This window comes from Falco rusticolus, chromosome 9 (assembly GCF_015220075.1).
Source record: "Falco rusticolus isolate bFalRus1 chromosome 9, bFalRus1.pri, whole genome shotgun sequence".
Lineage (NCBI taxonomy): Eukaryota > Metazoa > Chordata > Aves > Falconiformes > Falconidae > Falco > Falco rusticolus.
Genome location: NC_051195.1, coordinates 46975002 through 46988202, shown reverse-complemented (window position 1 = coordinate 46988202; position 13201 = coordinate 46975002). Strand labels below are relative to the sequence as shown.

The following is a 13201-nucleotide window of genomic DNA, read 5'->3' as shown; positions in this document are numbered from 1 at the left end:
TCCTGCTGCAAGGGATCCTGCTGCAGGGGATCCTGCTGCAGGGGGTGCTCCAGCACCCTCAGGACAGGGCCCTGCCCTAGGCCACGGGCAGCTGAAACCCCGCCATGTGATGCCGGGCTGAGTCGGGCCCTCGATCCCCTCAGCGGTCGGGTTAACGTTCGAAACGACCCTCCCAGGCCTGGGCTGCCTCGGCCCGGCGGTGTGCCACCCCTGCCCGCCCCACAGCCGGCGGCGCCCCCCCCGGCACGGCCGCGGGCGCAGGCCGCTCCCCTCGCCCCCACCGCCTCCCCGTTGCCCGGGCAACGCCGCTGCCTCCCGCTTCCGGCCGGCGGGGGCGGCGCGGCGCGATGACGCCATCGCCGCGCGCCTCCCCGCCCGCTCCCCGCCCGCTGCCGCCGTCGCCGCCACCGGCCGGAACCGGAGCGCCGCTGCCCCCCGCACATGCGCATTGCGGCGCTCGTCCGTAGGCCCGGGCCTTCCATCAGCCCGGGCCCGGGGCGCCTGGCCTCGGTGGCCGCCGCCCGACACGGGGCCATGGGCAGGACGGTGAGTGCGGGGCGACGCCCCGGGGCTGAGGCCGGGGGGAGGCGGCGGCGGCGGTTGCCCGGGCCTCGCTCTCCTGCGGCGGCCGCCTCCGCGATGGGTCCCGCGGCGAGGGGCGGCGCGGGCGCCGGGCCTGGTGGGTGCGGCAGCGCTCGGTCACCGGCCGCGGGGGGCCGTGGGCCGCGGGGTCTCCGGGCCTGGCCTGTCGGCGCGGCCTGCGGGTGCGGGCCGGCCCCGGGGCCCCCGCGCCCCCCGCCCTGGCCACGCCGGCGGAGCTCTGCCCCCCTGAGGTGCGTGGCAGCCGTGGCCCGGTGGCCGTGCCCGCCTGTCACGGCCGCCCGGCTGGCAGGGCTCCACGTTGGCTGGGCTGGGACCTCGCAGGCCGTGGGGAAGGCCTGGCGGAGCTCCCTGCCCTCAGGTCCCTTCCCAAGTGGATTCGGTTTAATTGAGGGTCTGGTAGGATGTAGGAGGAGTTCGAATTTCCCCTCCTTCCGCTACTCCCGCTTTGATTTATCAGCGTTAACCTTTATTTGTCATTGTCCCTAACCTTCTTTGGCTCCTTCTGGAACACTTTGGGCTCACTGGTCCTGACTGATGGTGCTGTCATCTGCAAACGTTGGGGTCTTTCTGTCATCTTTTCTCCTCCAAGAATTATGAGCACCCTGAGCACCAGCAGACCTTGCCTGCAGTGTGTGAGATGAAGAGAAGTAGCACTCCATTTTGGTAGCTTTCTCATCATACGCTCTAATTTTAAAGGAGAGGGAGTGAAAACTCATCTAAGTGAATAGTTACTCAGAGTTTTAACTTCTTGCTGAGGCCACCGTTAATGTGATGCATGGGGTAAACGGCAGCGTGGCTGACATCAAGTTGCCAGGGCCTTAGAGCTGAAATCCTTTGAGCTGTAGGATGATACCCAGAAGAGACCAACTCGGCTTTCCAGCCTCACAGCAATGTTCTTTAAAATAGAAAGGCCCGAAAAAATGGTCTTGAGGAATGGGTGTCCAAATCTGTTTCTAGGCATTGTGTGCCAACACACAGGCTGGGGGCCTGCCCTTCTGTATTCTGTTTGGAAAACGCTGGCTGTGTGTGCTCTCTGCATTGTGTTTCACGTGCCCTGGATGAACGGTGATGGCCGTGATGATTCTGTGATTTTTCTCTGTTTCCTGTCTTTGTGTATAGCATTGTGAATACAAGCTAGCTGATTGTTTCCAGCATGTATCAGTGAGCTGTAATATGTGTATTCAGGAGTGCATGATTCTTGTCAGAGTCTTTGTGGGATTAAAAATTCATGCTTGGGGAGGTGGGGCTTGGAGTTCTCAACTTTTTAACACACAAGACGAGCAAATTGAAACTTACTCTCTCATTTTATCTTTTAGATCAACTCACATGTAGAGTGTTGTGAGTCTATGAAGCACCTTAGCAGTTTCTTTCACTCTTCCTAGAAGGCCAGGTATCACAGAAAAACTTCACTTTTTTGTTACAAGAATTAAGTGGCATCCAGAAACGGCAGCGGATTACCGACCTTCTGCTGAGTGGATGGCAGCACCATTAAAAATGTAATATTTCAGGAAGTTTTTTATTCTCACAATGTTCCTCCGCTCTCATGGCTGTTTCAGTGTTGATATTTGAGTTTATCTCTACCAAAGGTTATTTGTTTATGTGGTGGGCACAGTAAATGGGAACAAGCTGCTGCTGCTCATGAAGAGTAACTCTCTGCAGCTGAGCCGCTGGAGTGGTTCTCTTGGATTTATCTGTAGAAGGTTTTGTCAAAATGAAAACCCCTGTTCTAAAACAGGGCTCAGGTATGAAGCTGGTGTGTTGTTTGCCACGCAAACTGCAGCTCGTGGAAGCGGAGTTTGTGCTCTGTCACTCAGGCATGGTCTTGCTGAGCACTCTAATAATTGCCCACTGATTTCCTCTGGCTGCTGAGGGACTCAGATTAAGTAGCTACGTAAGAGTTTGCTGGAAAATGATGAGCTGTCTTTTGTGTCCTGGTGAAAGTGGTTGTAAGGAGAGGCTGCATCATCAGAAATTGAATGCTCTGAATCCAGAGTATGTGGGTTTAAACCTGTCTTGTGAATTTAGTTCTCAGAAAGTATCTCTGGAAACACTTAGCAGTATACATGCAGCATGTGGGAAGCATGTTTGGTTGCATGCTCCAGACACAAAACTATGTTGTTTTTCAGAAGGGTTGGTTTGGTATTTGACCAATTTGTGTGTCTTGCAAAATACATTCTTGTAACACACTTCTGAGCTGCTTAGTATTTCCTTACAGACAGGAAATTATGGCAAAGAGGCACCTAAAATTATGAGGGTGTCTTTGGTAATCGAGAACAGACTTCAATTTCCAAAATTCCTTAATCATAAGTCAACCTGTTCTCCTTTTTATTAGTCCCTGGTTCATGTAGAGCCAGCAGGTTGCCTGTAAATTTCTGTAATGGCAAAAAGGAATTAGAACCTGGGGCCAAGCAGAAGAGATCAGAACTGCAATTTCCATTTACATGTAATCTGAGGCAGGAAGCAGTGAACAGACTTACCCAGTGATGCACATTATATCAGAGGGGTTTGATATCAAAGCACAATTTCCTGCAGCCTTATAATTTGTGATTAGTTTTGTTAGTAACAAATTAAAAAAATCCTGAAGTAACTTTTAAATTACTTTAGTTTTTATTTTAAGAGTAATAGGATTTCTGGTTCAACAGAGGAAAGATCTGGCCAGATCAGACCCAGGCATTCAGAGCGCCTGGGTGTGTGAGGAGGCTGGGGAAGTCCCTGTTGTTTTCTAGCATTATCTGATGAATGTATTGTCATTTCATAATTCCCGGAATTTGGCACATCATAAGCCTGGGGTGAAGCACAGAGCAGCTAACAGGCTACTGCTCATCACTCACATAACAACAATGGGTGTGTGGAAGGATGTTAGGATTATAAATCCTAAACACTCCAGAGATCAAGATATTTCACTTATCTCTGCAGGTCCCAAAGGGAGAAATAAGCTAGTAGATGTCTTTGAAAGGCTGCCCTTGCCATTGGGTGCAATGACAGTGAGACTGCAAGGCTCGTCTGAGCAAGGGGAGGTACATCCTGTAGAGTGTGAAAAACATGATTGCCTCATTGTTCTTGCAAGACCTTCCATTATTTTCAGTTTGTTTATTTGGTGAAGTTTTGCCAAGTTTTGCAATGAACAGAAATCTAGAATCACTGCTGTGTCTGGGCTGTGGAATTCACTTGCAAAAGTACTTAGAGAACTTTCTTTTTTTTTTTTTCCTTTTAAAAGAAATATAATCCAATGCAAACCACACATGTTACTGCTGCTGCTCAGATGGGTGGACTGTTGCAGGATTGCTTTTCAATTAAGAAGGATCTGTGAAGTAGCTAGGATAATTCCAGAATAAAGTTCTTGTCTTTCCTGCATTAACGCTGTAAAGCTTATAACAGGTTGTGGCTAGCACTGACATTGCATGCTACCAGGGAGCCATTTGGAATCTGGTTTGGTGACGATGGAAACAGAATTGTATTTCTGTATGTCTGCCTCGTAAACAATGACCAAAGCAGCAAAGCAAAGTTGTTTTAAGCAAAGAAGTTGAGTTTTGCAAAGCAGTTGTAAGTAACCACCCAGCCAGAGAGTATCTGCCGTGCTGCCTCTCCTCCTGCTGAGGCTACTTAAATGTGTTTCCCTTCTCTGCCTTCCTGCAGGTCTCTTCCTTCCTGGAAACTCAGCAAAGAGTTAGCATTCCCAGGCTGTTGGATCTCTTCCATGTTAATGGATAATATTTGATATGTGCCCTGTAAATCCTGCCCTGGGACTCCGTGACCGGTGGGGTGCCTGATGCCTGTAATCCCCATTCCCCGCCGGGTCCGTTCGTTCCACGGCCCCCACACGACCTGCCTGCATTCGGCCTGTGGCCCGGTAAGGACCACTCACTTGGTGCGTACCAAGTACAACAATTTCGACATCTATCTCAAATCCCGATGGATGTATGGATTCATTCGTTTCCTGCTGTACTTCAGCTGCAGCCTATTTACCTCCATCCTCTGGGTGGCACTCTCTATCTTGTTTTGCCTTCAGTACCTTGGCATCCGGATCTTTCTGCGTTTCCAGTACAAACTCTCCATCATCCTCCTCTTACTGGGGCGAAGGCGTGTAGACTTCAGCCTCATGAATGAACTGCTCATCTATGGGATTCATGTGACCATGCTGCTAGTGGGGGGGCTGGGATGGTGTTTCATGGTATTTGTGGATATGTAAATAAAACAAGCGCATGTGGGCTGAGAAGGTGACTTTTCTTCTACCCAAAATGTGTCAATATCCTCTTTTCTTTTTTTATATAAATTAATTTATTTCAGTGCTACTTTTTATTGATAAATTAACGTACTTGTCTCTGGAATTTGTATTTTTTGGAGGGTTGAGGTGCCATATGGATTATCAAAGTGCAACACTTGATTGCGTGGTTTTTTTCTTTGCACAGCGCAAGTTAATAGAAGTTTCTTCTAATCCATAGAAGCTTATCTTGCTGCTGTTCCTGTATTCCTGTGGGCATGAAAAGGGCAGTGATTTATCTGGAGGACAGAAGCCAGATAACTTTGCACCCCATGCTCTTAATCCATCTTCACCTTTTTCCTAAAAATGTTCCTTAATGTCTCAGGTGTGTAACATGTATCCTACTTGACCAATGTTATCCTTTCTCTATGTAGTTTGCATTTTGCATATTCCCTACTAAGATTATGGGGCCAAATTCAGCAGAGTGCAGGGGTTTGGGAGGGTTTTTTCCTCTTTTGTTTTTAGATTTGTGCAGGACATACATTTGACCCACTATACTGTTCTGTTCACTTTAACATAATTACATAGGTTTGAATGGCTTTGTCCTTTGCAGGCAGTTAGTGCTGAGTAATTGAGTTTTACTGTAAAAGAACGAATCCACAGGAGTGACTGGGAGCAGAGTTTGGGATGTGCTCTTGATATTCCCAGTCATGGCAAATATGCTATCATTTTGCAATGACTGAGGGAGAACCCGTTGCAATGGTCCTTAGAGTTCAGATTGTGGCGTTTGGTTCTACTTTTTCCTGAACTGATTAGTTCCAGTTTTCTCACAGAGGTATCTCTGTCAGATGGAGGATGGCAAGATGAGACTGTCTTACCTAGGAGAGACTGAAAGCAGAGTACAATTTGAAATGGTGATAATTGTTCTCTGCAATTACAGGAAACATTCTTCTGCCTCCCCAGCGGTACGAGTGGGGTCACTGGAGAGCTTTACTAACAGCTCAAGAAGGGAGTTAAGCCTTAAAGCTCAGTTTTACAGGTCTTGATCTAAGGTGTCAAGATTGTTCACATGCAGTCAGTCAAGTAACTTTATTTATGGAGCCCAGAAGCTGGCCTAAAGCTTATTTTTATTCTGGTTTTGTTTGTTTGTTTTTTTGTTATAATGGAATATTGCTCCTTTTCTGGTGTTCTTTAAAGAACTGTTGGTAAAAACACTGTTAAAAATGACAGAAACCCTTTCCCTCCCACCCTCCACTCCCTGAAATCATTGGAGTCAATCATAGTGGAATAAGCAAGACTGGAAATACGTGACTGTTCTTTTGTGATCTCTTTGGTCTGTGATATGAATGTGGTTGAGAAAAAAGCGAGTTTGCACACAGGGAAGGATGCTTCATATTTCAGTTTGTGAGTATGTCTCTTTAGTCTCTTGCTGACATACTTTGATTTGTAGGCTTATGGATGCAAAATAGACACACTTCTGTCTAAAGCCCAAAGCTAAAGCAAACCGAGAAATTATCTCATTATCAGGTGTTACAGATAATGCAGACTGAATGTGTGGAGCTGAATAAATAATGGACCATGCTGGTGTGAACTTTAGATTAGCCCCCTGAGAGTCAAAGGCTGTTTCTGCAGGGAAGATGTAGTATCAGCATATGTCACAAACTGGTGCCTGGAAGTTTCCTCCTAACTGTTGAGCCCTCCAGAGCTTTTTTTGGGGGGGGGTCGCTCTCTGGACTGCAGGTCCTCTGTATCCTGCAGGTCCAAGCTACAGCTTGCTCTGTGGGTGGAGAGAATTCCCAGTAATTCCCAGCCCAGTGCTTTCCTACCCGGTACAGCTGTCAGCCTGGGGCATTGCAGCTCTGGTGTGCAGACTGTGGGACTCTTGGGGTGGCTATGCTCAAGAATTTCTGCAGGAAACACGTTACAGATGGCCAGCAATCAGCCCTGGTGTGAGCTGAGCAACCAGCTCGGAGTGGCTCTCCCTCTCCCTTCGCAGGAGGCGCAGCAGGCAGGCGTGTTGGGTGGTAGGACCTTGTTTCACCTTGGAGTGGCTGTATTTCAGCACTCCTTGTAACAATGAGTAAAAGGGTGGTTTGTGGTACGAGTGGGCACTGCTGTGCTCCCCGCCCGTGCCTGCCTCGGCTGCTGGGTGCCCTTTGTGACCCATACACTTGTCTGCTTGACCAGACTTGTGGTAGTTTGGTTCAGGCTATGAAGGAAGTAAAGGTCTAGGCTGTGACTGGGTCATGAACTTCTCTAGTTGCAACCTGTTCTTTGAAAACCCACGCAGGAACAGGGTGACACGGTGAGCTTTGATGTATATGAGCTTGGAAACCGGAACACTGATCATGCGATTAACACATGAATAGCAGGTGGTCCTTCCAAGACTAATTTGGTCAAGGAACAAAGGAGGTTGTGGGTACAAGGAGTCTCATACTTACCTTTTCCATTGCACGTAATTTGACTGCGAGCCAACTGCTTTATTCCATAAATATGACAGCCTGAGTGAGCTTTTTTGAGCCCTCCCTGCTTAAGCAGCTGGGTGCAATGGTGGTGATCTCGCTTTGAGTTGGGACACCTCTCAAGGTTACTCCTTGAGGCTGAGAGACCCCTTAGCAACTGCACATCTGTGGTAAGTGACTGATACTGCGCATAACCTTGTATCACAGGGCATTAAATTTTTGTATTGGTAACTTTGAATCATTATTATATCCTCTGTGCAGTAAGTAATAGATTGAACCTTGCCACCGGACTTTGTTAAGCCTCACTTTTACAACATCTTACTTCAATAAAACCACTTTTGCGGCTACCTTTGGTGGTGGTTCTTTAAGCAGTCCAAGTCTGCTATGTGACACTCCTGCAGGGACAATTGAGCAAACAAGGGCTTCTGTGTTGTGGTTCATTGCTTTACTGCACAGACTTCCCATCAGCCCTCTGCAGCCAGGGTCAATAGTGCGTACCAAGGAAAAAGTACGTGTCCTTATTGAATCACGAAAAAAGTAACGTTTGCCAAATGCCCAAATATTCCTCGAGAGAGACCTTGGGGCCGAGTTGCTTAGAAGACAGTGGGAAGTGATTCTCCAGTCGTCTTTCACAAAGGTAGCCAAGTACCTACTGTCAGAGTGCCCTGAAGCTCCAGTCTGCAATGGCACACGAAGGTAGACAACCCCAAGGTTAAATAGTCGAGAAGGAGACCTCAAAGGGGCTATGAAGTTCAAAATACTCTGATTCTTGGTCACTGCCAGCACTTGGCCACCTTGCGGTGCTCGGGTGGTGTGATCCTACCAGCGCAGTGGGGGAAGTGAGCCCCCTTTAAAGTCATGCTGGCAAGGAAGAGGAATTAATTTTCAAATGATTTGTTTTATGATGTAATAATTTGAACATTTTAGATTTACATGAGTGGAGCAGCATTTGGCACCTTTACGGCACTTCTCAAAGCATTTTCCAACTGGAGCTAATTAAACCTCACGACATTCTCGGGAGATTGCAGAATAAGTAAGATCTTGGTAATGGTTCAGAATTTAAATTCAGTGGTTTTAAATCTGATATTTTTTTCAAAGCTTTTAGGATTACTTTGCCAAAATATTTTTTTCTCAAGGAGCTGAGATTCTAAAACTTTCTTACAAGCTCAAGGGGAGCCAAGTTACAACTGAGGGAGGGAGGAAGAGGCAGGCTAAACATCGTATTAAGTATATGCAAAGAATAAACTGGGTTGGTTTTTCCCCCCCATTTAGTTTAATTGAAAATCCTGGCATTTTTAATAAGGGGGGTGGGGTGGGGGGTAACAGGGGACGGTGAACTTTCTGCTTCAAGAGTCAAACAAATGGCTTATAATGATATTTGCCAGAAATATTTCATGCTGAGCAGGTACTTGTGAACTTCCCATTGGGGAAGTTTTTCTTCTGGAGTTTTTAATCTTCCCAAATTCATCAGTGCTGGGAGAGATGGATCAGGCTCCAAAATGCATTAAGTCTTCCCTTCTTACTGTCTAGATGGCTATAACTAGAATTTTTTAAATTTTCTATTTCATTCCTTCACACCGATTCCATCCCAAACAGCAAGAGCAGCTGGTTTGTTCCCTGTAATTTTAAAATTTTTTTCTTTCCATGTTTGGGCTTTAAATGCTACTGTTATGCTTACTGGGTTAAAAATGGCCTCAAGGGTAATTAAGAAAATACTAGAAATACTGATTTGGGGGAGTGTATCTGCGGGTCTGGACCCATGCTAACCCCTTTTTAGAACTTCCCCCATGAGTCCTGCTCACTCCAGAACTTTCCAGGTGTTTGAGCAATGGGGGCTCTGGCTGTGCTGCAGATGTAAGACCAGGGATGACAGTGATGGTATGTGCGGTGGCAAAGCTGCCTTGGCCTGTTGTTTAGCCTGTGAATGTGCGAACGAGACTGAAGCGCTGGAGTTTCACCTTGTTAACTCTTCAGAACATGACACCAGCTGGTGTTTTGGGTGCCTGTGAAATTCTGTATGAAACATGCCTCCTACATTAAACTTATTTTTTTAACATGTTGATGGATAGATTGATTGCTTGAGAAGAAAAAGGAAGATTTTTGTGTTATGATGCTGTTGGTGGTGTGATGTGGGGATGTCCTAAATCCTCCTCTGCTGTTTGCACGGGTGCAAATAGTCAGAGCAAGGGCATGGTCGAGGAGAATCAGGCTCTGTGTGGTTGTGCCTCAGAAGCAGCATCGAGAGTTGGGTGGAACACTTCTTTTTACATCCTTGAAGGGTCATTCACCAACAACTTATGAGAGGAGCCAGGAGCACAGCACAGCTGCTAGCTCCAGGGCTTTAACTCTGGTAAGCGGACTGTATTGCCCACCATGGGCATCTGAGTGACTGGAAGGAACTGTCACTTCGCATTGAGGTGCACCTTGATGAATTAGTAGAAGGTGCTGTCTTTCCTTATGTGGAGCTGAGCTTGCAGTGCAGAGCTGTATCGCTTCAGGACACAGTTATGATGCTTCCTAGGAGAATAAACAGGAATATTCCTACTGTGATGGACTTTGTAATTACTGTTATTCTTACGTGGGAAGTACTACAGTGATGTGCAGCAGCATAAAACCCTAAAATAGATGCTGGATGGGACTTGTTCTCCAGTGAGTGGCAAGGTCAGAGCCAGTGGAGGCACAGGCTTCAGAGAACCAGCACAGAGAGGACCCCTGAGACCTAGCTGGAGGTGACCTGGAGAAATATTTGTGTGGATAGAGCAGCCCCTGTCCCCATGCATGTAGGAGATGCTCCTTTCTGCAATCTCAACATAACAGCTGAAGACTCACAGTGGAGGGCTTGAAAGAAAGTGGAAGGAGGTTTCTGCAAGAGAATTATTTGGGCAAGGGTGGATATATTTTTCATTTTCAGTATTACATAGGAAACCATAAGCAACGCTCAAAAATATGGCTGGCACAGATGGCAAAGTTGGTTGAGTGTCAATAGGACAAGAGGAAATGGCCTCAAGTTGTGCCAGGGGAGGTTTAGATTGGGTATTAGAAAAATTTCTTCCCTGAAAGGGTTGTCAAGCACTGGAATGGGCTGCCCAGGGACAAGGTGGATTCACCATTCCTGGAAATGTTTAAAAAAAGCGCAGCTGCGGTGCTTGGCGACATAGTTTAGTGGTGGGCTGGGCAGTCCCGGGTTAAACAGTGGGACCTGATGAACTTAAAGGTCCTTTCCAGCCTAAATGGTTCTATGATTCTGTGAGTGCTGTGGAGTATTGGACTCAATGACAACTAAAGGCTCAGGAATGGCCTATATAAATGTGCATTTGCTATTATTGTTCTTTCTAAATATGTCTCTTGAGCCTTTGCTATCTCCTAGGGAAGAACCGGTTTTCCCAGTTCCTGGAGTGAGCTTTTACCCCAGGACCTCACCATGCCAGTGCCACTGACCCAGGCTGGGATGCTGGATGACCTGGTGCCCCAGCCAGGGGAGCAGCCTCGGGGTTCCTCGAAGGCAGGCTCTGTGCCCTGCCAGACACTCAGCTCACTCCCAGAGCCAGCTCCAAGGGCTGAGCTTTTTGCTTCCATCTGTACAGCTTTAGGATTGGGATTTCCATTTTCCATAACAAGCCAGCTGGGGGTGGCTTGTGGCCCAGTCTGCAGGTGTCAGTGGCAGAAAGGCACTGGAACCAGACTGGAGAAGGAGGAGAGACAAGTCCCTTACCTTAAAGGGCCCTACCTGGCTGAAAGCTCGCTGCAATTCTTCCCAGGGTTCTCATAAATCATTGGGTTTGTTCCTTTCCTTCCTGGGAAGATAGGAAACAGCGTTTACTACCAGTTGTGGAAAACAACACAGCACATTTGCTTTCAGGAACAGCTTTGGCTATTCTGGAGCCTCTAGCATGCACAGATAGCATACTGTTCCAGTGAAGACATTGCTGGAAAATATGAAGCCTTGTTATCTTTCTCCATTTTTATTTAGCCAAACAAGGTTTCCATAGCTCCTGGACAGCTCTGCTGCTGGGGAAAAAAAAAACCAAACACCCAACCAACTCGCATTTCTTCACCTGCCAACTCCCGGCACTAATTTTGTCTTCCTGCTTCAAAGCAGTCATCGTGCCCAGAAAATGTCAGTTCAAAGCGAAGTTTTGTCCAGTAATGAGCCAGTGAAAATTGTTTAGCGTAAGATCTTCTTGTACAGCTCTCAGAACTGTGCTTAGGTGAGAGCAGAGCTGGGCTGTCAGGGTCTGCTCTGAGCTCTCCAGTTGGGTGGCTTGAAATCAAGACTGCATGTGTGTTGCGCTTCAAGGCTAGGCTCCATGCTGGTTTACCATAGGAGTAGCTTTAAGTTAATGTAGATGAAAGGAGCATCCCTGCATCTCCCGCATCTTTCTCAAGCGATAAATTCATCTACTAGGGGAGCGGGAAAAGACGGTGTAGCTTGCCAAGGGCTGTACGAACACGATGCTTTGCTGAGCTGATGCATGTCGGGTTTTGGAGAGCCTCTTGCCCCACTGACCTCCACCCCACACTCCACTGTCTGCAGAGGCTGTGCTCCAAAAATGTGTGATGTTCCCGCAACTGGGTAAGTGTGCAAAAGGGAGCTGCTCCTCTGCCGCTAGCTCTGCTCCTGCCAGCGCTCAGCCTTGTGACAGGGGCTGGAAGGGCTGCATCCTGACCTTGGATGCAGAAGGCTGTAGTAAATCACAGTCTCTAATGCATCCGAGAGCCAACTTTCCCCTGCATGGAAAATACTGTATGTAACACCAAGAGACAAATACCAAAGTCCTTAGCTGGTTCTTTAAAAAAAAAATAAAAATCTCCCATTGGCCCGGGTGAGAGTTTTGCCTGAGTAAGGACATCAAGATTATGCATGCTAATTAAATGAACGACCCATCCCTTCAGAGTCTGCTCTCTGCTGGGAATTCCCCTCTGAGTAACTTGCTCCCAGTGAGGAAAGGAGTTGCATGAAAAATTTCCCAGATGGTGAATCTGTTAGAGAAAATCACAATCTGTTTGTGGCTTTTTCAAACAAAAAAGAGCACAGGAGACACCACGGAATAAATTTGTTGTTGCAAACCATTTGCTCAGTAATGGGGAGAATTTAGATGGGCAAAGAGCTTTCTTTCAGAGGAGTCTTACCTCCCTGCTGCTAAAAATGAGCAATGATTTCAAAAATAAATTACAGCAATGTATATTTTAAAAGCCTGATGCGGTTGCTTTAATGATGCCTGTTCATTTATTCTGACATCAAGGGTGTCTGAAGCTGCCGGGGGACAGTGGCCTCATCCATGCAAAGCTCCCAAGGAACAATTGCAGCTGTGTGTACGCCCGGCTTTGTGTACCCGCCCTGCACAAAGGAGCTGTTTCACACAGAGCCGCCGTGTCCCGGCGAGTCTCCTGCCAGCATCCCGGGGCATGGGGACCCACGCAGCCCCAGGACCCCGGTCCACCCTACTGGATGAGTGCAGGGCTGACCCTAACACTGTCTGTGAGTTGGGGCCAAAGCCAACCCCAGTCGGGGAGGGGGCTTGGGGGTGCAATGGAGCAGCCTTTGGCTGGCGAAAGGCATCTGGGCTGGGGCAGGCGTTGGTAGAGCCCGGCAGCGATCCCAGGCAGGTCCCTGGGATGGACGGGGCCGCCTCGTTGCAGGCTCAGCAGAAGGGAACACACGTGCCTGCCAGCCCCTTGGCAATCGCTGTGCGGAGTGGGAGTGCGGTGAGGTGCCAGGCTGTGCCCGGGGGGCTGTGGGCTGCTGTTCCTTCCTGCCAGCCTCGCTGGAAGGGGACGTTGCCTGGGGAGGGGACCAGTGGGTGGATGGCATTGGGGACCACTTGGATCCCTGCTTCACCTGTCAGAGCCCGAGACACCACTTCACTGCATGCAGCCTGGCTTTGCTGCATTACTGATGTTGCCTGGACACATTGCACTTAGAATCTGAATTTCA

At 48.1% G+C, this 13201-nt stretch overlaps 1 protein-coding gene across 2 annotated transcripts; it reads left to right on the top strand.

Annotated features, from left to right (window-relative positions):
* The first annotated feature begins 369 nt into the window (after positions 1-369).
* TMEM250 (transmembrane protein 250) lies at positions 370-4895 on the top strand. Of its 2 annotated transcripts, XM_037399401.1 has the most exons (3): positions 370-546; positions 1920-2099; positions 4240-4895. In XM_037399401.1, the coding sequence occupies exon 3, from the start codon at positions 4373-4375 to the stop codon at positions 4790-4792; it is 420 nt and encodes a 139-aa protein (XP_037255298.1). In that variant the 5' UTR covers positions 370-546; positions 1920-2099; positions 4240-4372; the 3' UTR covers positions 4793-4895. The 2 variants fall into 2 exon arrangements, with proteins under 2 accessions (XP_037255298.1, XP_037255299.1); XM_037399402.1 differs by lacking the exon at positions 1920-2099.
* Positions 4896-13201: the final 8306 nt, after the last annotated feature.